This window comes from Euleptes europaea, chromosome 2 (genome assembly GCF_029931775.1).
Source record: "Euleptes europaea isolate rEulEur1 chromosome 2, rEulEur1.hap1, whole genome shotgun sequence".
Lineage (NCBI taxonomy): Eukaryota > Metazoa > Chordata > Lepidosauria > Squamata > Sphaerodactylidae > Euleptes > Euleptes europaea.
Window position 1 is genome coordinate 35,086,241 of NC_079313.1, and position 21,818 is coordinate 35,108,058.

At 45.3% G+C, this 21,818-nt stretch overlaps 2 protein-coding genes across 2 annotated transcripts in view; both read left to right on the forward strand.

Moving 5' to 3' along the window:
* Window positions 1-8,065, forward strand: part of LOC130473192 (complement factor H-like) — a 75,354-nt gene extending 67,289 nt beyond the window's left edge. The window contains exons 20-23 of the mRNA XM_056844721.1: window positions 2,614-2,790; window positions 6,005-6,187; window positions 6,534-6,730; window positions 8,057-8,065. Coding sequence (XP_056700699.1) covers window positions 2,614-2,790; window positions 6,005-6,187; window positions 6,534-6,730; window positions 8,057-8,065 — 566 coding nt within the window. The remainder of the gene's footprint in view (window positions 1-2,613; window positions 2,791-6,004; window positions 6,188-6,533; window positions 6,731-8,056) is intronic.
* Window positions 8,066-13,066: 5,001 nt separating this feature from the next.
* Window positions 13,067-21,818, forward strand: part of LOC130473193 (complement factor H-like) — an 83,573-nt gene continuing 74,821 nt past the window's right edge. The window contains exon 1 of the mRNA XM_056844722.1: window positions 13,067-13,178. Within this exon, the coding sequence (XP_056700700.1) occupies window positions 13,067-13,178 (112 nt within the window). The remainder of the gene's footprint in view (window positions 13,179-21,818) is intronic.

Here is a 21,818-nt window from a genome sequence, read left to right on the forward strand (position 1 = left end):
TTGGGACCTTTACCTCCAAAAATGCCCCACCCAGAGCCGTAGAAATCCATGAATGTGTTTTTCATGGCTTTATTCCAATGGGTGATTTGGGGGGACCCATTCCGGGCCCCATATCTCAGGACCCCCTGACCAAATCTTTACAAAACTTGGGGGTTCTCACAAAAAGGGTCTCCTCAAGCTACACTGAAGGTTTGGGACCTCTACTTCCAAAAATGCCCCCCCCCCGGAGCCGTGGAAAGCCACGAATGTGTTTTTCATGGCATTATTCCAATGGGCGATTTTGAGGGGGACCCCTTCCAGGCCCCATATCTTGGGACCCCCTGACCCAATCTTTACAAAACTTGGGGGTTCTCGCAAGAACGGTCCCCTGAAGGTACACTCAAAGTTTGGACCTCTACCTCCAAACATGCCCCCCGGAGCCGCAGAAAGGCGTGAATGTGTTTCTAATGGCTTTGAATGGCCCAATTTATTTGCGAACTCTGAATTGCGTGCCAAATTACACAGATCCGAATCGGGGGAGTTCGGAATTTGGCATTTCCCAAATAAAAACGGTGCGAATTTTGCCGGATCTGAATTTTTCCCAATTTTTTTTTCCAACAGCCCTAGCCTAGGACCACTAAAGTTGTCTCAGAATTTCACATCTTCCAGGACATGATTTCACCTGTGTTATTCCCTAATCCCACAATCACAGGAAAACACACCTGATACAAGTTAGATATAAAGAGACCTCTATAATTTTATCTCCAAAGAATAAATTTGTTTTGAAAAGATCATCAACTGTTCCTACGTCATGGGTCAAAACAAGGGTCAGCATCCTCTCAGACTGTGTCCAGATGAATTGTTTCAGGCTTTCAAAGTTGATATCACCTTGGTAGAGTATTATGAGGTTTTCTGTTTGAGGCCCATTACACTAGGACCCAAACATCACTGGCTGCTTTCCTTGAGGGAGTTCCTCTCACCAACATCTGTAGAGCTGCGACATGATCTTCTTTGCATTTGTTGCATTTGTTAAGCCCTACTCTGTCAATGCAAGAAGGGGGCAAGGCAGTGAGCAAGGCAGTCCTTCACAGCCTACTTGATTCACAGCTAACACCTGCCTCCATGGTGAGTAGCTTGCTAGACTCCCAATGTGGGACACCACAGAAGATTGCAGATAAAGATAGGGCTGCGCTTACCTGTAACTATTGTTCATCAGGTGACTTCTGTGCAGGCACACACTCCTTCTCTCCTGTTCCTGCTGTGAGCTCAGTTTTATGCATCTTCCTAGGCTCCTCTTGACTCAGGAGTACTCCCTTATGTCATATGGCAGTTTTGGTGGGAAGGCTTGTTGAGCACAACAGGGGGAGATTATTAATAGCTAGGAAATATTTTTCTGGGACTGGCCTGTGTGTGTCAATGTGTGACAGTACAGGAGACACTGGATGAACAATAATTACAGGTAAGGGCAACCCAGTTTTAATATTTCCTCATATGAGTGCTCGCTTTAGTGAAGAGGTTTTTATGAGGAGTATTGCCGAAACAGATTTAGAAGTCTGAGTATGTAATGTCATTTAACTTTTAGTCACATACTTCTTAACACTTCTGAGGGACTGCATAAGATTGTTGGGGCAAGACTTCATTTATGGAAGCCATGCTGCATTTACCTCAGAAGGGCTTGTTCTTCTGTATATGCTTAACAGTTTTTCTTTCATAACGGTTCCTACTAGTTTACCTGAAACAGATATTAGGCTTACTGGGCTATAATCTGGAATCTTCCTGGATCCCTTTTGACAAACTGGCTTTACGTTCACTATGTTTCAATGCTTTTGAAGGAAGAATGGATTTTAGCAACAAATTACATATTATTTTTATGAAATATCACCACACCTTCCATGCATTGCTACCCACAATTTCTGGATTTTTACTTGGCCCTGCACATGAAAGAGCATTTCTGAAAATGCTGCCTTGGAAATCCTATACTTTAGACTCCTGCCTAGCAGACTGCATTTCTTTTCTGGGACCACACAATGACATTTGTCATCAGTGCACTTGCATCACAACTGCAAATTTCTCCTCTGTAGTACCTATTAGCTTATCTAGACCTTTTTGGGATGATGATGCACACATCCAAATGTACTTCATACAGTGATCATCCTGGCTGGGTCAAGGTTTTTTGGTGCTCTAGGCAAACCATGAACTTGGCACCCATGTAGTCCAGCATTCCGTTTTCTACAGTGCCCAAACAGTTGTTTTTGAGAAATCTACAAACATCACACAAAGGTGCAGCTTCTCCCACTATGAACCCCAACATCCTTCTCCTCTGCCAGCTAGGCCAGAGCCAGAATTTGAGGAATCAAAGGCTTTTAAAAACTATAGTTCTTTTAAATCTTTGCATAGTGATAATATAAGATTCTAGTGCCCCGACTTCTTAGACTTTGCTGAAGTCACACAGATGTACAATTTCCTCTCTCTTTCTCTTACCTTTTCCAGATGCTTTATCATTGGGTTTCTGTCACATTGGAGAGCAAGATTCTCTCCCCCCCACCCGGCACTCAGAAGTATTTATACATTTTTAACTCACCCACCTTGTGTATGTGTGTGTATGTGTACAATTGTTTATACTTATCATTGCAGATGTCACGTGTCCTCCCCCAACCGAGATTGCCCATGGTGAAATTGTTGGTCAACCAAAGGAAAGGTATATGCCTTCTGAAAGAGTGCGTTATCAGTGTGACCCAGGCTGGAATCCTTCTGGACCAATGGTAGTGACATGCTTCAACAAGCAATGGACAAAACTACCAAGATGCATAGGTAATTTGATGCTCATAATCTTCTAAAAGATAAGATATACTTAGAACTGTTACAGTTTGCCTTTGGACATTCTTGCAAGTCCTTTTAGGAAACAGCCCCCTTGTCAGTGGCTAGAGCTTGCCTGCTTAATTTACAATCCACCACATTGAACATAGACCTCTTCTTTATTGCTGCTTTCCACTGGTTTGGTACCCCCTATCATATAAAAATAGGGATTGTATTTATCATGAGTCAGCCTACTGAGGCTTCCTCACATGAAGAGGACCTCAAAGCAGACGAAGGCAGTGGAATAGAGCAGCCACAGCAGGCTGAGCAACCACAGGGAGGAGGAGCCTCCCTGTGTCTATAGCTGCCCAGTGCAGGAGATTTACCTGTGCCAGAAGCTCAGACTAAGGCGGTATCGCCAGAAATTCCCCCAGAGCCACTGGAGCAGAGGCGCAAAAGATTCAGGGCACAGCTACATGATCAGAAAAGAAGTGCCAGATTACAAAGTCAGTGAAGGACACACCCAGATTACTGTAATGAGGCTAACAAGCTTCACCAGGCAGAGAATGCTGAGTCAAGGTAAAGCGCAGCAACTGATCCACTTCAGGGCTATTTAAGGAGGCCGTGGTGGGTGACTCATTGTGGAAACAGTGTGTTGTTACCACTCTGTGTTGACTGTGAACTCTGGCTGTTTCTGAATCTGTGTGACTCTGACCCCAGATTGGATTCTGACCCCTTGCTTGGACTATGCTTTTGGTACTATGCTTTTGATACCTGAGCCTAGAGACAACCTGGCATTCAGCTTGGACCATGCCTCATGCCTCTAGCCCTCAGACCTGCCACTGTACCAGACAGTATTTATAGAATACTGAAATACAATACATGTAGAAGTCCATATGTTCTGCTCTGAGATAAACTTTAATTTTAAAAAAATTAAAAGGGATGTATACCGTATATACTCGTGTATAAGCCGAGTTTTTCAGCCCAAAAAAAGGGCTGAAAAAGCTGGCCTCGGCTTATACACGGGTCAATACGGTAGAAGGGGGAAGGAGGGAGGAGGGAGGGGGAACTTACTGCTGCCGCCGAGCCACTGCCATTTTCTCCCGCCGGGAGGGGTCTTGGGCAGCCTCTCTGCAGCCGCAGAGAGACTGCCCTGGCCCCCCCGGCCCCTGCCACCATTTTCTCCCGCCGGGAGGGGCCCTGGGCAGCCTCTCTGCAGTCGCAGGGAAGCTGCCCTGGCCCCCCGGCCCCCGCTGCCATTTTCCCCCACCGGGAGGGGCCCTGGGCAGCCTCTCTGCAGCCGCAGAGAGACTGCCCGGCCCCCGCTGCCATTTTCTCCCGCCGGGAGGGGCCCTGGGCAGCCTCTCTGCAGTCGCAGGGAAGCTGCCCGGCCCCCCGGCCCCCGCCGCCATTTCCCCCCGCCGGGAGGGGCCCTGGGCAGCCTCTCTGCAGTCGCAGGAAGGCTGCCCCGGCCCTCCCCGGCCCCCGCCGCATTTTCCCCACCGGGAGGGGCCATGGGAGGCCCCTGCCCGTCGCGCCGCTACCGCCCACGCGCCTGGGCGCCTTCCTCCGGCCGGCAGCGGCCTGGAGGGGCCTCCTGCCGGCCCAGGAAGGACGCGCCGCCGCCGCTTCGCCGCCTCTCCAGGTAAGTAGTGGGTTCAGGGGCTTTTCCCCCTCCCCCCCTTGGATGGCACTGGGGTCGGGGTGGGTCAGGAGGGCCTGGGAGGCGGCGGGAGGGCGACCTGGGGCAGGGGCCCTGCGCTCTAAAATGGCGGCCACCATTTTAGAGCGCAGCATTGCGGGTAAAGGAAATTTCTTATTGCCCCTCGGCTTATACGCGGGTCAATAAGAAATTCCCTTTTCTGGCCTCTAATTTGGGGGGTCGGCTTATACTCGGGTCGGCTTATACCCGAGTATATACGGTACATTGGCAAGCACCTGGCAAGCCATAATATGTGCCTGCTGCTCTGTGTTACACAGGCCAGGGCTAGGGTAGGAGTCCCTTTCTTTAGTCCTGCATAGTCTGCTCTCTCTCTGTCTGTTCCATCAGTATATGTTTAAATGTATACGGCAAGAATGCATACTTGGGATCTCAGAACAGTTAAAGCTTAACTGCTAATTTGTTTTCAGTGATCCTGAGGGTGTAATCTTAAGTATCTAAGGATTGCCTTGCTGGATCAAACCAACTTCCTCTTGTCCAGAATGCTTCCCCAAACTCCCAGCAACCGGCAATTGATAGGCAATTGATAGGGAAACACAGAAGAAAAAAACTTAAAGATTTTGCAATTTCTGTGTTTAACTAGACCATGGTACCAACTGTGCCTTGCAAATGACACTTTGAAAACTGTCAGGCATCAGAAAAATGTTGATAAAAATGATAGATGTTCCAGATTTAGAGATTTGATCAGTGAGTTCCAGTCTGTGCTAACTCAGATGCTATCCATATTTTATCATTCCTAAAGAACTTTCTAAGATAACTTCATGCTTGTGGGGGCCATAAAATTCTTTTTCTTCTTACACAAAACTCATTGAGTTGCATGTCTACATCATAAGAATTGCAGTTGTAGTCTGACATTTGGTATACCCCCAGTATTCTTGGCCGGAGGCTGTGAGATAACCTCTTCCTGAGTAATTGTTCCTGAGTAGCACTACTCAGTCTCAAATCAAGTTTATTCACGTGCTTCCGAAATAGATCCTTAAGAGTTACAGCCTGGTTGAGGATGAATATCAGAGTCATTCTTTGTGATAAGAGTCCTTTGTAGAAGTCTGTGAAAAAGAGATTGGATCTGCATGTCTCTCATTGCTGCGAATCTTCTAACAATGCAACGAAGGCAATAAAACTTTGGCAGGCAAGCTGCCATCACCTGGAAGAAAAAATTAAATTGACCAATAAGAGAGGCAATACAGAAAACACGTGAGCTAATATGGTACTAAGCTTCAATTCCTTCACTAATACAAAATACAAACTGCTAACTACAATTCTGCCAGGGGCAGCACACCCAGTATTGTTTGGCATAATCCCAATAAAGGTTGTTGACCCTCCTTCCTGATCTGAATAGGTTTTTTTGTTTATGTGTTTTATTGAATTGTTTTAATTAATATAATTTTGTTATAATTATTCTAATGTTCCACGTGCCCCGCCTTGGGAACCCTGATCGGATGGAAGGAAAGCATAAAAATGCTTTAAATAAATTATTTATTTATTCTCTGAGGCAATGTATCATTACAGATCCTAAAGCAAACTGCGGTCCTCCTCCTGGTATTCAAAATGGAGACTTTCTTAACCCTGCTCAGGCCAGCTATCCACCAGGCACAACTTTGCGATATCAGTGCCAAAACTTGTATGTAATGAATGGATCTTCTGAAGTACGTTGTGAAAATGGTCACTGGACAGAAACTCCAACATGCATAGGTATTTGAAAAGTTTGTAATCATACACGATACTTTGATGTTGATGCTTTAAGTATATGAGAACGCTGGCTCAAATCCTGGTTAAGTCCTCACAGCCAGGGCTGTAACTTTAGGAACAGAATCATGTGCTAGGGCTGGGAAAGAACCTCTATCAAGGGGTCGGTGTGTGGCTGCTCATTGGAGTAACCATTTGACGGAACAGTCAAAAGCAGCTTCATATGTTTCCTGTCAGTTTATGCGGTCATCTGGTTCTTACGTCTTGCTTTTCACATCTATCTGACAACATACTTTTGTCAAATGAACAGTGTTAATCTCAAAAAGATGCAATTTCTTGTTTTTTTCCCCAGAGGCTTGTACAGTAAGTGAAGAAGATATGGCACGTAACAATATTTGGTTGAAGTGGAGATCTGATCCAAAATTGTATTCACAATCTGGAGATACAATGGAGTTTAGGTGTATATGGAACCATCGAGAGGCTCCATTATCCCCTCCCTTCAGAACACAATGTATACAAGGGAATGTGGAATATCCAAGATGTATCCCTGTACGTATGTTGCTTTCTAGTCTGAAAAGCAGAAACTTTTCCTCTTGAAAGTTAATTGATTGAGTTTTCAGACTGATGTCAGAGTTCTTCAGATCTGGCTATCACCTAGAATACTAACCTGCAACACTTTTAATGAATAACTTAAATAGCTGCTCCATTAACATACTACTTCTTTGCCAAGGCATTCAAGGCACTTTCAATTTAAAGCATTAATTCAAAATAAGAGATTGAAAAAATCAAGGGTACTTTCACACAGCCTAAATAATGCACTTTGAAGGTGGATTTTACTGTGTGAACTGGCAAAATCCACTTGCAAAAGATCGTTAAGGTGCACTGAAAGTGGATTGAAATCAAAGCCAAAATAATAGAATTCTCCTAGGCCACTGTTTATCCATTGAGGAGCTAATGATCTGGGCTTCTCCCCTGCTGCTTTCTTTTTAAGGCTGTCATGGGACAAACCCTATTTTTGTAGTGTGTATGCTTGTTTTGAGAACCAGCATGGTGTGGTGTTTAAGGCGTTGGACTAAGACTTGGGAAAGCCAGCTTCAAGTCTTGCTGGGTGACCTTGGGCCAGTCACACACTCTCAGCCCTGGCTAGTATTTGGATGGGAGCCCTCCAAGGAATACCAGGGTCATGACATGGAGGCAACCAATGGCAGATAACCTTCAAACGTCTCTTGCCTTGAAAACCATATTGGGTCGCCATAAGTCAACTGTGACTTGATGGCAAAAAAAAAATGCTAGTCTTATTCCTCACTTGTTCCTCCATCTTGAGTTTTTCCTTCTCTCCCTGCCTGTTCCCCTCCCTTCCATCTTCCATTTCTTTCTCTTTTCTTCTTGCAGTCTTCCTCATCTTTCACTTCCTGTTAAAATTCTACATGAAAAGAACAAAATAGTAATTGTGTTAAAGACCTTTTAGAGCACGGCATGGCTACCTGTGGGTCCCATGCCAAAAAGCAAAAATCAACCTTACCAATACATCTTCATAAGTCAGTACCTCACAAATAATTTTTAGTAGCCCTTCTGGTCACATGTAATAATATTTCAAGGCGATTCTCAGCAGAGATACACCATTTTGAGTCCATTAACATTGCTGAGCTTAGAAGGGTGAATCTCTTATTAGGGTTAAATGTGATCTTTTACTGGGAACATGTAGAAATAAAAAGACTGAGTTTTTTTTTCCTTTTATCAAAGGAAAATTGACTTTGTGATTTACTGGTGCTGTCAGAATTATATCCGGAAATGTTAAGAATTTGTATATGAGAATTTCTTTATGGAAACACTTCTCGAAATCTCACCAGACTTCTTCACTGTTGATATTTACAGGGTTACTGACTTTTGGCAAGCTACCTATTTTTAAAAAAATAAAAGTGATAAGTAAAACATCACTGAGAATGGATCTCTGCATGGTAGGGTGAACTGTGTCTCTTGGGTCACTTTGATATAATTAGATGATTGACTAAACATACCAAGAGGCAAACAACATTTTATTATATTTATATACTAATATTTGAATATGGAATCATTTTAATTTCATATGTATATTTAGAGCTGCATTCCACTACAGTTCCGGTATAGGTACAAATGAGTAACAGTGTCATAACATCTTTGCATGCTATTTTTTTATTCTTGTTGACTTTATATTTAACAGGTTCATTAAGATGAATGGAAAGGATACAACTGATGTTTTGAACCAAGGTTTGGTCTCCAAAAGTCATCATTTGCTTCTTTCAAACACTGTCATACCAAGTTGCTTTTGTAATCATATCGTTGGTGAACTAGGTCTGTAATTCTTCACAATGGATCATGGAGTCAGAATGGGAAACATCATGGAATCCACATCTGCAACTTCTGTCAAGAGGATAAAATGGTGGTAGACCTATATCTGGTCCAATTTTCAAGCCACACAGTTGAAAACATTACACATATTTAGCTATAAACGGGAGAAAACATAGCAGTTAAGGAAATAGTGTCTTACAAGTATGTTTCTGACTCTATGAACTGAACTATCAATGAGAACTATGCACTTTTTATTCAGAATATGCTGGCTACCTAGAAATGCAATGGATGTGTTTATTATTTAATCTGCAGTCTGTCTGCTAGTTTGTCCAAAATAAATGCTAGGCTTTACAAAATGCTTGACCTTATTGCTAAATAAAAAGTGTATAATTTTTGTTGTTAAAGTTTATAAAGTGATGACACTAGAAAGCTTTTTAATGTGTAAATAAACATGCTTTAAATCAGAGCCAGTTTCAGGTTTGTGTGTGTCCTGGCAACACAGTATAACTGAGCTCCCTTTCCCCTTTTGCCTCTAGCCACACCCCTTCCATTTGGCCCCTCCCCTTTGGCTCTACTTTTTCTTCTTTAACCACTCCCTTTTCCACTTCCATTTTCTTACTCTGGAAAAGAGATCAAACAAAATTTTGCTTTCGGTTTAGTTATTTTTAGTTCTTTGTATAAAACCAGACAAGAAAATATGCCTTCCATGGTTTTATTTGAAGCACTGTTCAATAAAATTGGTATCATTTGTGTAAAAGCAATACAAATATGGTTCTGGAGAGGTCTTGGTCTAAGGGTCTGCAAAAACGTTTCTCCACTCTCATCACTGAAAATGAGGTCTATCCATATCCCTCCAAAATGCTTAAGCAGCTGAACAATCCCAAACTGAAGATTTTCGTTTGGAACCATCCAATAGAGAGAAGGGATCTTCATTTTAACACTCAACATAGCATCAAAGAAGCCATAGCTTATTTGGTTAAAAACTTTTTTAATATTGAGAAAAGCATCGCTTTTTTTTTTTTTACCAAGAATAAGATAGGGTTCCCGCCTTATCAGGAGCCATGTTTGCTGCCCCGAATTTATTGAATAGCGACGTTCCTTTTAATTAACCCTGGGTCAGCAACATAATTGATACTGCTAATATTATTCTCTCTAAAAGATCAAACTTCTTTAATTCTTGGTTTTATACATGTATATTTTTAAAATTGTTTAATACCTTTTTAAAACTTTGTTGCTTTAAGGGCCCTAATTGGGCACAAAGATGACTAAGTGTGTGTGTGCACGCACACATGTGTATGCCTGTGTGGTACACAAGATGTGTATCATGAGAAAGCACATTTAATGCAACCGCTAGTTGAAGTAATTGCAGGAAAACCAATTTGACAGCATCTACTCCAATATATAGCATCCCAAGATGTCTGAGAAAGAACTTTCAGGGTCAGTTTTGGAAAATGCTGTAAAACCACTTCCTAGCATTTTGTTGCTCCAGAAAACAGTGAATAAATGCAATGGAATATTACCACCACCACCACCCCGCAAAAAAATCCCTTTCTCACCAGAACTGTCTGCAGCATGTACCAACACAAAATTCTAGTTATGGAGAGAACAAGGTACAAAGAAAACCTAAGAACTTTTTTTCCCTAGAACAATGGCTTGTGCTCCTTTGGCACTATCATCATGGCATTGGCCACAAATGACACCAAACAATCAATACTTTTCTGTCACCCTGTCCAACACAATGCCTACAAGACCTTTTTCCTGTTGAATCTATGTCATGAAGAAATTCCAAAAAAATCTCCTTGATATCCACTGATTTGCTATTAACAAAGAGAGTGGGAATGTTTGTGAATAGAGTGAGCAAATTGTCCTTTGGCACATTGGTGACAGCTTAACATTAATGTCCGTGACTTATGTGCAGTCCCACATAGGAGTGTGCAGGTGGAGGCCAGCCACAGAGGAAGATTTTCCAAGCTTCTAGAAGCATCAGCTCCATAGAGTGCTCTCCTCCCCTCAGTCTAGTGCCACGTTTCCCCACCCAAATGGTCATATGACCAAGGGGAGGGAGGACTCTTCACTCTGTTCTATTTCTGCCACCACAGTGAGATTTGTTGTCCAGCTTGGCTCTTTTCTCAACAGTGACTTTTTCTGTGGAGAAATGGATAAAGAGAAACTGATCGATAAACGTACAAAGGGAGCCCTTTTTAAAAAATGTCAAAACTGTGGCACTAACTAGAAAACATATAAGATTAAAAGTGAAGGGTGTGAGTTCTTACTCCATCATCCCATGGCTAACTCTATGGCAGTGGAAGCTCTCCCTGGGAGGCAGGGTCATACTCTTCCCGACAAGATATGGAAGGCCACAAGCTTGACACACTAGATCACAAAATCTATATGTCTAGCACTCAGGCCCTCAGATTCTCCAACTTCTTAGCTGTGATGGGGAGGTACCAATACTTCCTATGGGACAGGATGTCACAGTATATTGACAGGGCCAGGAGGAGTGCATGGAAGGCCGGGAGAGGGGCATGCTTATGCAAAGGAAACAGAAGGGCGGGCCGGTCCCTGCAATGATGAGACAAGGAGGATGGGCACTGGAAGGGGGCCCTCAAGAGTACATGGTGACCAGTCAGGCAGCCCTGTGCTTTGCCAAGGAGCCTCGAGACAGCCAAGGGGGCCAGCAGTTAGGGTGAAGGGGGCCGAGGCTGCAGGGGCTCCTGAAGCGTGCATGCCAGGTTGACAAAGGACCCTTGCATCCACACCTGGCCTTCTACGAGATCCCGACTGAGCCCTATCAGGATCTCCAGGTGTCCCACACCCATTGGCACAGAGGGTATCCAGCCTCCATTTGGCCTGTGAGGTGATTTCACACCAGTCCTGATGGCTCTCCAGTCGCTCCCTCTCAATTGACGCCCACATCGATGAGTCGGGAGGATGGGTTGTGTTGGACAGGCCAGCTGTGGCAGCTGGGGGGAGACCCCATTGCTGGCCCGGTCTTTCCCAGCCACAGGGTCATGTTGAAGACCCTTGGTCAGCCGCTGCTGGGGCCAGTACGACGGTGGCTTCCTTGGTGGATGTTGATTCAGCCTGGGCCACTGGGTCGTCTCCATCTGCTATCTCAGGGGACGAGGGGATGACCAGGGACTGGAGCACAACCATCACAGCCACCACCCTCTGCTCTGCAGCATGGAGATCCTGGAGGTGCTGGCTGACGGGTGCCTTGAATGTGACAGCGACAGGTTTTACAGCTGAAAAACACATAGGTGCCATGTACCCTTTAGGGAATGGTGAGCCACCCCCATAAGGCTGAGCTTACTGTCGTCAGTTCAGGCCATGGCAGGGGCCTCCCGCACAATGACAACAAGGGAGACATCCATGGGGACCTCCTCGGATCCGCACCCAGGAGCCCCAACAGCTGCCGGGACAGAGATCTCGTGGGAACACCCTGGTCGTGCAGCTGGAGACAGCTCCTTCTCACTGCCATTAGCTGATTGGGTAGTGCATGGCAAGGGTGGGCGGCTCTCAAGACTGCAAATTACCTCCAAGCCACCAAAGCTTCCCTCTGATGGGATCCACTTATATCAGAACCTGGGGAAGGGAGTCAGCCATCAGGGAATAGAAGGGAACACCGGGTGTAGGTGGGGCAAGGTGTCAACCAACAATCTTACCTGGGATTACCTTGACCCCACAGCCAACCACCATGATGGCAGAAATGAGGCTGTCTGGGATGGACATTCAGATCTTGAGGGGGGCATCTGGAGGCTAGTAGTCTCATGCTGCCAGAATGGTGTAGTGGTTAAGAGCGGCGGACTCTAATCTGGTAAACTGGGTTGGTTTCCCCACTCCTACGCATGAAGCCTGCTAGGTGATGTTGGACAGGTCACCATTCTCTCCAAACTCTCTCAGCCCCACCTACCTCACAAGGTGTCTGTTGTGGGGAGGGGAAGGAAAGGAAATTGTAAGCTTCTTTGAGACTCCTTAAAAAGGTAGAGAAAAGCAGCGTATAAAAACCAACTCGTCTTCATTTCCTCCTCCTGCTTTGGCCCAGGATAGCGGTCAGTCCCGTGGCCATGGTTGAAATGTCCTGAGCATGATGGTCCACTTGAGCATCGTCAAGGATAGGGTCCACACCAGTGGCGGCATGGGCACCACCCCCTCTGGTTTTCGCATTGCCTCCCTCTGAGCCTGGGATGTCTCTTCAGTTCTGCCACCTCCAGCAGCATGCACTTGTGGCCCAACCTGTCCTCTCCAGGGCGGGAGCGGCAATCTGAAACATGAATGGGTCCTGCCCCACATGTCCTCAACATTCAACCCACACCACTGAAACATGGGAAGGGTGAAGTGGTGTGGCTGCTGGGGTGGCTGGCTGCATGTATTGGGGATGGCTTCACTGCCCCCTCTACTGATTCCTGTGCCCTGTTGTGGTCGGATTAAAGGCCTGGGTCCTCAGCAGAGCTAGGAGGCTTCTGAGGACCTTGGCCACAGGTCTGAACCACATATGGCTGCCACATCGGGAATGGCCAGCCCCGGTGGGGTGGGGGTTCAGACTGGAGGTGCAGCATGGGACGGAGCTTCACCCTTACCAGCAGCAGCAAGACCGAGACCTCGTCTTCAACATCTGCACATCTGTTGACCCTGCAAGAGAATCTGACTGGGACAGTGCATCCACACGGTGTGTGGACCTTGCTCTCCCAGGTGGGTGTTTTTGCCAAATGTCAACTCTGGTGTTGAGGGTGCTCCCCTTCATCTCGCCTGACCACCGTGAGTTCAGACAGACTCATGCTAAGTCCCTCAGGTGGGTTTTTGTACAAAATGTTACCGCCAATGTTGAAGGTGTTCCCCTTGATCTGAAGCCACTGCAGCAGGTCAGTGCCTTTTGAGTGACTGTGCTCTTAGAAATGACCCCTTCCTGAGAAGTGGTATGTTATCTTATTCAGTTAGTCACCTGCTAAGCAGGACTCAACTACTTTACTCACTTAAAAAAGTAAGTCTTTTTATTGATGTGCTCCAATGTAATTGTGTGTATAGATGTGTATATGCAAGTATTACAAAGTCTTAAAATTCAGTAACAATGTATACAGTAAAGCAAGCAAGTTCTACATACTATTCAGTTTTAAAATCCAACACTTAAAATATAACAGTTAAAGAAGTCTGATTTAGTTCAAAGTATCTAACTCACACTATAGAATAACATATTTGTAAAGCCATATATACCAATCACCATCTTCTGAGACCCTCTGAGAGAGGTCTGAATTCTAGCCCTTTTCCTGCCTTGTGTAGTAGGCCAACCTGAGCTGCCCTCCTCCTCTGAGGAAGAGGAGGAGTGGGAACCTCGGCCCGTTCCTCCAAGGACTGCACTGGAACAGCAGGAACAGGCATCAGAGCCACCAAGACCCATGGCAGGGGATGAGGGCTGCTCATTCTGGTAGCAAACAGAACAGCAAGAAGAACAGGACTCCTTGCCTGCAAGTTCTCCCAAGCAAGCTGAGAAGCAGAGAATCAGGGCCCCACTTCAATTAAGGGAACGAAGGCAAAAGGCCAGGTGGGCCTTGAGAGAGCAAAGACAATCAAGCCTAATCAGGGAGGAGTGGAAAACACTGGAACCGCAAGGCTGAAAAAAGGCCAGGAAGATTGCCAGAATTCTTGTGGGTTCAACACATGTTGAAGGCCACTGACTGAGAGAAGCAAACAGAGGCTCCAGCAACTAAAGCTATCCCAGTCAACCCTGGCGTGCAAGCTGATGCCTGATCTGAGAAACAAGGAGATTGGACTGATAAGTGCCTCTACTCCTTTACCTGCTAATTACCTTGGTCTAGCCCGGTCCACGGGAAGAGAAAAGCCTGCATCAGGCTCTGGTCAACGCAGTACTCCCATTGCTGTTGCTGAAACCAGAGGCCAAGCCTCGGGCCTGGTTACTGCCTGCATGCTACACTCCTACCTGAGCACGACATCTGTATTTAGACTGTATCAATCACCTTGAAAAGGGGCTGTCTTAAAAAATCTCCATGCATCGGAGTAACAGCGCTGTTGCACTGTTTTAGGAATGTTACTGCACGGGCTCAGTTGCTCCACTTTAGATGGCCATATATGGACATCCACTTCCTCTAGGCTAAACATAGTATTTCTTAAACAGTCAGTTTTGAGTTTTGTTATACTTTCTATAATCAATTTTATCATCATTCTCATCTCCAGAAAAATATGTTGAGATTGAACCCATTCATTACTTTCTAGCATCTTGTTTTCATGTTTAAATCATAAAATACAATATATTGTTTTCATTACATCCTAGTCACCATTGAATACCCTTGGAATGGAGAACATTTCTGCACTTGAAGACATTGGAAGGGCAGGAAGTGCGGCAAACATGCTGCTCTGTAGCTTAAAAATGTAAAAAGTGCTGTGGGGGGTTTGCTCTTCTCCATTGAAATGGCTGGGGAAGGTCATGAAAAAATAGGAAAAGTGCAGCGAGCAAATCTGCACTGACACTGAAATAGTTGGCAGAATAATTCAGAAACATAAGCCTCTGGCAAGAATATCCAGACTTTCTTTTCCTTTTAAAAGGAAATTAAACCTCTGCTATATTTCTTTTGCAGTTTGTATGTGTATTTGGGCTTTAGACTTAGTTTATCTAGATTTCAGTAAGGCTTTTGATAAGGTTCCACATAGTATTCTAGTTGACAAATTGGGAAAATGTGGGTTAGATCCTATTATTGTTAGAGGGATCTGCAACTGGTTGACAGATCGTACCCAAAGAGTGCTAGTTAATGGTCCACTTGGAGAGAAGTGACTAGTGGAGTGCCTCAGGACTCTGTGCTTGGCCCTGTGTTGTTGCAGATGATACTAAATTGGGAGGGGTAGCAAAAACGGTAGAAGACAGAGCCAAGATGCAGGATGATCTTGACAGGCTGGAGAAATGGGCTAAAACTAATAAAATGCACTTCAACAAAGACAAATGAAAAGTTCTGCATTTAGTAGGAAAAATCAAATGCATAATTATAAGATGGGGGAGACTTGTTTGAGCAGTAGTGTGTGTGAAAAGGATCTTGGGGTCTTAGTAGACCAAACACTGAACATGAGTCAGCAGTGTGATGCTGCAACTAAAAACGCAAATGCAGTCTTGGGCTGCATCAACAGAAGTATAGTGTCCAGATCACGTGAAGTGATGGTATCGCTTTACTCTGCTCTGGTTAGACCTCAAGTAGAGTACTAGTGTGTTCAGTTTTGGGCACCACAATTTAAGAAAGATGTAGACAAGCTGGAACGTGTCCAGAGGAGGGCAACAAAGATGGTGAGGAGTCTGGAGACCAAGTCCTATGAGGAAAGGTTGAAGGAGCTGGGTATGTTTAGCCTGAAGAGGAGAAGACTGAGAGGGGATATGATAACCATATTCAAGTACTTGAAGGGCTGTCATATAGAGGAGGGTGCCGAGTTGTTTTCTGTTGCTCAAGAAGGTCGGGCCAGAACCAATGGGTTGAAATTAAATCAAAAGAGTTTCCGTCTAGACATTAGGAAGAATTTTCTAACAGAGCGGTTCCTCAGTGGAACAGACTTCCTCGGGAGGTGGTAAGCTCTCCTTCCCTGGAGGTTTTTAAGAAGAGGTTAGATGGCCATCTGTCAGCAATGCTGATTCTGTGTCCTTAGACAGATGATGAGAGGGAGGGTATCTTGGCCATCTTCTGGTCGCTAGGGGTGTGGAGGGGGGAGGTAGTTGTGAATTTCCTGCATTGTGCAGGGAGTTGGACTTGATGGCCCTGGTGGTCCCTTCCAACTCTATGATTCTATGAATAATTCTGCATATGTACAACATTAATAACATGTTCATGTGCTCTAATATGTCAAAGCCTGCAACACCACCATCATGAGTTGAAAGGCACGCACACTCTAAGTCCCCAGCTCGGGGAGTTGAGAGACAGCATGGTAAGCTGTGCTCACCTTACCTGGAGGAAGGTGTGTGAGGTATGCTTGCCGCTGATGAGGGGAGTGGGGAGATACAATTGGTTGCCTCCTTGGGGGTGGTGTCCCCTTCTAGGCTGCTCCCATTGGCTCCCCACTTAGGTGGATTCCACTGACACCAGGGGCTAGGGGGAGTGGCCACACACCCAGAAAACTCACACACTGGAGCTGTATGGGCTGGGCCACCTTTTTACCTGGTGTAATTCACACCGCAAAAACTGGCTGTTTCCATGCCAAAAGTCTTCAGGAGTTGGACTATCAGCAGGAATGCCTCTGGGACTGCCCCTTAGGCTATGGGCGCATGCTCCCACACGGCACTTGCTTCAGGGCTGCACTGGCGGCCCTGTGCTACTTTGCTGTGCCACTCTTCGATGACGCCGTATGTGCCCTTGCACCATCATCCATGCCACTATCAGAGCACAAAGTGCCATGGGCACTGGTGCGGGGTCATGGCAGCTCCTGCACCAATTCAACATCCCCCCCCCCCGGAATGCACATTAAAAAAGAAAGATTTCAACAAGTCATGTTAAATATGAAATAGAGACTCTCATGGTGGGGGGGGGATTCACATTGATGTCAAGACACAGCAGGTTTTGAACCACTGGCCTGAGGGGTGTTAAGCAGAGGTGTAGCCTTTCTACCATCACTCAATGCTCACCAAATGAAAGAACTGGAGGGAGACTAGCCACACATGACAGAGAAAGTCAAGAGATATTATCTGACCCCTACAAAAGCTGAAGGGCAAGTCTTGCTTAGGCCTGTTTAACTAGGAAACCATGTCTTGCTGTATGAAGATCACCTTCACCTCACCGATGTGGCATAGGGGCCAATCTGACAGATGAGAAGAAAACATTAAAAAATATTATCCTTCTCCCTCATTAAAAGTCATTAGCACAATCCTTTAATTCTAGACGGTTGTAAATGTTTTTATTCTCATCCAGTTAAGAAGACATAGAAAAGGGAATCCTATGGGGCTCTTTTACTTGCGTTAATTCAATGGCTGGACCTAATGATCAACAGGATAACACTGGATTTATCCTGAGATAAATTATTCCTTAATTACTGTTTTAGCAATAAGTCATAAACAGCGAGCCAACACACACTAAAAGGGAAGCCTAAGATTTACTACCTGAGTTACAATGTAATTTTACTAGGGCCACCAGAAACCTATCGACATGCTCATTACTTATTTGTCTTCATCTCTTAGTAAATTAGATAAATTATTTCTGATTATATGAGTATTAAATTTTATTATCAAATTCTAGAAGTACATCAAAAGTTAATTCTGAAAAGACCAGATAGAGTGGTTGTTTCTTGATCTCTGATACAATGATCCCTCATACTCTCCTTCTGAAGATACAGAAATGAAGCTTATTGCCACTTCTCATCTCTGCCATTGCAAACAATTTAACAGAAAACTTGTTGCAGGATTAGAGACGTCCAGATTGGTGCTGCAAGTCAGAAATTCACCTCTTCACTGATTATCTAATTTTATTTAGTCTTCAAACTTCACAGCTGTATAAACATTAATGGAAGATTTAAAAGTTTACTCCAGCAAGGTGAAAAATATCCTTGATCATCCAGATCTGGCTGCCCCCAAATCTTTGGCAGAGACTAAAAATGACATTTCCAAACTCAGTGCATTTAAAGAGTTGGACTTCATCCTAATGCAAGAACCACAATATCCTTCCATAGCAACTTTTTGTTGAAAATCTAGGGCTACTGAAACAGGCAACTATCATTAGTGACTTCTTGTGTTAACTTACATCCTTGATTTCAGCTGGGTCCTCATTATATTTTCCCAAAATATCTATGAAATGCTAGCTGAAAGAAAACTTTTTGCCTCTTTATGGACTTAAAATAGCATTGGTAACTACAGCTGTAGCATCTTGCGGCCCCAGCCCTATGGGGGGAATGGAATGGGGGGGAAAGGGGCAACGGCCATCCCAGGGGCTACCCCTCCCTGGTGACGGAAAGGCGTGATCTTACCAAGAAAGACTAGTACTCGATAGCTGGAGTAAACAGGCCACAACTTTATTGATTACAGCGTTAGGCATTGGCAAGCATGGAGGGCGGGATCCAGGGATCAGCTGACCCGTCTGACACCCCCTGCGCAACCTGAGATGGCAGTATGCTGGGACCCACATGGGCGGCAGCCAACCGTGTGGTCCCCTGCCACTTGGGAGGAGGACAAACCGCAGCCCCCAAGACAGGCTTAACCATTCCTGGCCTCCCCCCAAAACCCCTTATTAGGGTCCCCAGAATGGGAAGCGGGGCACACAGGCCATCTTTCCCCCGAACTGGATCCGGCCCCATGCCCAAACCGCAAACCACTAGTTGTGACAGATATGCAGCTAAAACCCCATGCACAAGGGAAGGGTGGGTGGGACAAGCGGTGTTGAGGGGGGGGAGAATGGCCCCCAGTCAGGGGAGGGGCCGTCTTTTATCCCCCCTCCCATCATGCCGGCCGGAGTGTGCCCTATTGGGCCGTGGTGGGCCCCGTGACCCCCGGCAGAGCCCGCCGAAACCTGGTAAGGGGGCGGCCAGCTGCGGGGGCGGCCAGGAGCTGGCGGCCGCCATTGTAATTCCCGTCCGCCACACGTAGGACCCCTGCCGCCCGCTGCCGCCCGGGTTGGCCGTGGCCATGGTAAGTGGGCGCCAGCCCCCGCTCCCCCCACCCCCCGCGGGTCCGCAAACCCAGACCCCCCCAGCGGGATCCGCCACTTCAGGCAGATTAAAAACTGTACATATCAACTTAGTTAATTTTTGAGCCTCTGTTGAAGAATCAACCTTATTCCAGCACAGGCTAGTCTCCCTTACTACAGATAACCTATTTGTTCAACCTTACTATTTAATTACCACATTTTAAGTATTCAAAACTTGTTTCTTTTATGATCTCAGTAATGTTCACGTTGCCCCTGTAAAATAGGCCAGTATTATCATCTCTGAATTTGAGATGGGAGAAGGACATGGAGATTCAGAGACATTAACTTCCTTAAGGCCAAGAGAGAGCCAGCGTGGTGCAGTGGTGAAGAGTGACAGACTCTAATCTGGAGAACTGGGTTCAATTCCCCACTCCTCCATATGAAGCCTGTTGGGTGACCCTGGGCCAGTCACAGTTCTCTCACAACTCTCTCAGCATATGCAGAGGCAGGCAATGGCAAGCCACCTCTGATCATTTCTTGCCTTGAAAACCCTACGGGGTTGCCATAAATCAGTTGTGACTTGACGGCACTTCCCACCACCAACAACAACCAAGGCTCCCCCATGAGTATTAGATTTCTTGGTTCACAGTTTAAACACTGTGCTACAACTACCCTGTAATAATACACAAAGACACACACAAAAATAGGAGCTATGTGTTCATCTAAGTGGGAGATCTAGGCAGGGAAATACATGTTCCCTTGCCAGAAGAACAACTGGGCATTATTTGTAATTCATATTCATAAGCCATGACTGGAGGAAGGCACTTAGAGGCTTTGCAATACATTTGAAGTGTAATCTCCTTGAGTTACTATGTGTGCTCAGGCACATGTGTTCCTTAGACACATTGTGTGAATATAATCCTACTCCTCCAATATTCCACAATTACAACAACTGTCCTCAGAACCCCAATGGGGAGAAACTACCTCTCCTCCAGAGTCTTTCTACTCTTTACTGTTGAGATGCCATCTCAGATTTTTTCAGTGGTAGAAGCAACATGTCTTGGGAAGTGGTATTCTTCTTTGTTTCCCCAGATTTAATAACCCCCCCCCACAAACACTGATTCAAGCATTGACCCACATACCAGCAATAATAATCTTGGAGTGGTTTATAAAGCATTACTGCAAGGCTGGAAGTGCTAAAGGAATACATGAAAAGGCCAAAGAGAGGGGTGGATCAGAACTCATCTACATTTGCATTTTCAGATGTTGGGATTTTTCAGATGTCATAAATGAATAGTTGTCTGATTTGTGGTTCCCCCTCTACCACATTTTGTGTCTTCATGTTTCTATGTCTCACATAGAAAAAGTTATTGTCTTGTGTTGACTTGTTATCTTGGTTTAGGTTTCAGAATGTATCATGCAATGCTTCCAAAAAGAGCAATCTCCAAACCTCAATGATATTGAGCAAGAATAGATCTAGGATTACAAAGGAAATACAAGTGATAAGTAGACTTGTTCTGCCTTCAGCAGCAGGGTCCTAAGGTGGACTTTGGGGTCCTCAGGAACAGGAATCTACACAGCAGCTTGAGTCTGCATCTGAGATTCAGAACAGCATAGCGGTCAAGATCTGGAATTTGCTAAATCTAGGTTCAAGGATTAAACTCTAGGCGCTGGGCATGTGAACTGACTGACTCCACAGTGTTCTCTGTTTAGTCTAGGGCTCAAACATCCTGCAGTAGAAGAAGCTCAACCTGTTTCTGAACCCTCTCTAACCAGGACTTGATGGAAACTTGGTCCTGCAAAGAACAATATGCACCTGAACCGAGGTCTGGTTTGCTGGCAGGGACATGGGCCACCAGCCAGGTTTTTCATTTTCATTGTGCTATCTCCTTGTGAGCCTGCTGTCACTGCTGTTCCCACTGGGTATGGGGGAGAATCTGTGGGAATACTGGTCCAGGCTCTGACCCTACATGGAAGGGAACTGGCTGCCCTGGGATCTGGCAAGTTGGAGACGTCAACTAGAGCAGAGGATTCTGGGGCAGGCATTTCAATGGAGACGGCAAGACCCAGAGGCTCTGAGGTGAGTTAATGGTGCCAGGTGTCTTGGGTTGCCAAACTCCAGGTACTAGCTGGAGATCTCCTGCTACTACAACTGATCCTGAATAGACTTGTAATGTTGTTGGAGTTCGGAATCTTGTTGTCTCACTGTTGTTTCAATGGTTTCTTGTTTCCGTTTAATCTTAATTATTTCTTGAGAGTTGAACTCTAGCTTCTCCTCAACCTTGGCTATACTTTGGAGAACTTTCTGTTCTGAGCTCTGCACTGAGTCTTGTATCGTTTTCTGTAGAGATATTTTTAAATCATTAATCATGCCTTGCTTGCATGAGAGAAAGTCTCGGCTTTCTTTTGCCATAGCCGGGCTCTCTGGTGTTGCTGATACTTTTTTGGGTTTGAACTTCCCCACATCTATCTCTTGTTCTTCTTCCTCAAAGTTTTCAAGGTCTTTTAATGTTAGTCTTCTTTGTTGTTGTCCTTTGATTCTTTGGGACTGTCAGTGAGCGAAGCTGGTAAATCTTTTCTTCATGCTATTATAAACACTTATACGAACCGGTTAAGCTAAAACAATACATTAAGTTCAGTTGGATCCTCTTTTACCCCCTTTCCCACTTGCCTTGCACAATGCACTTTAATTTATAACTGATAAATAGGTGATA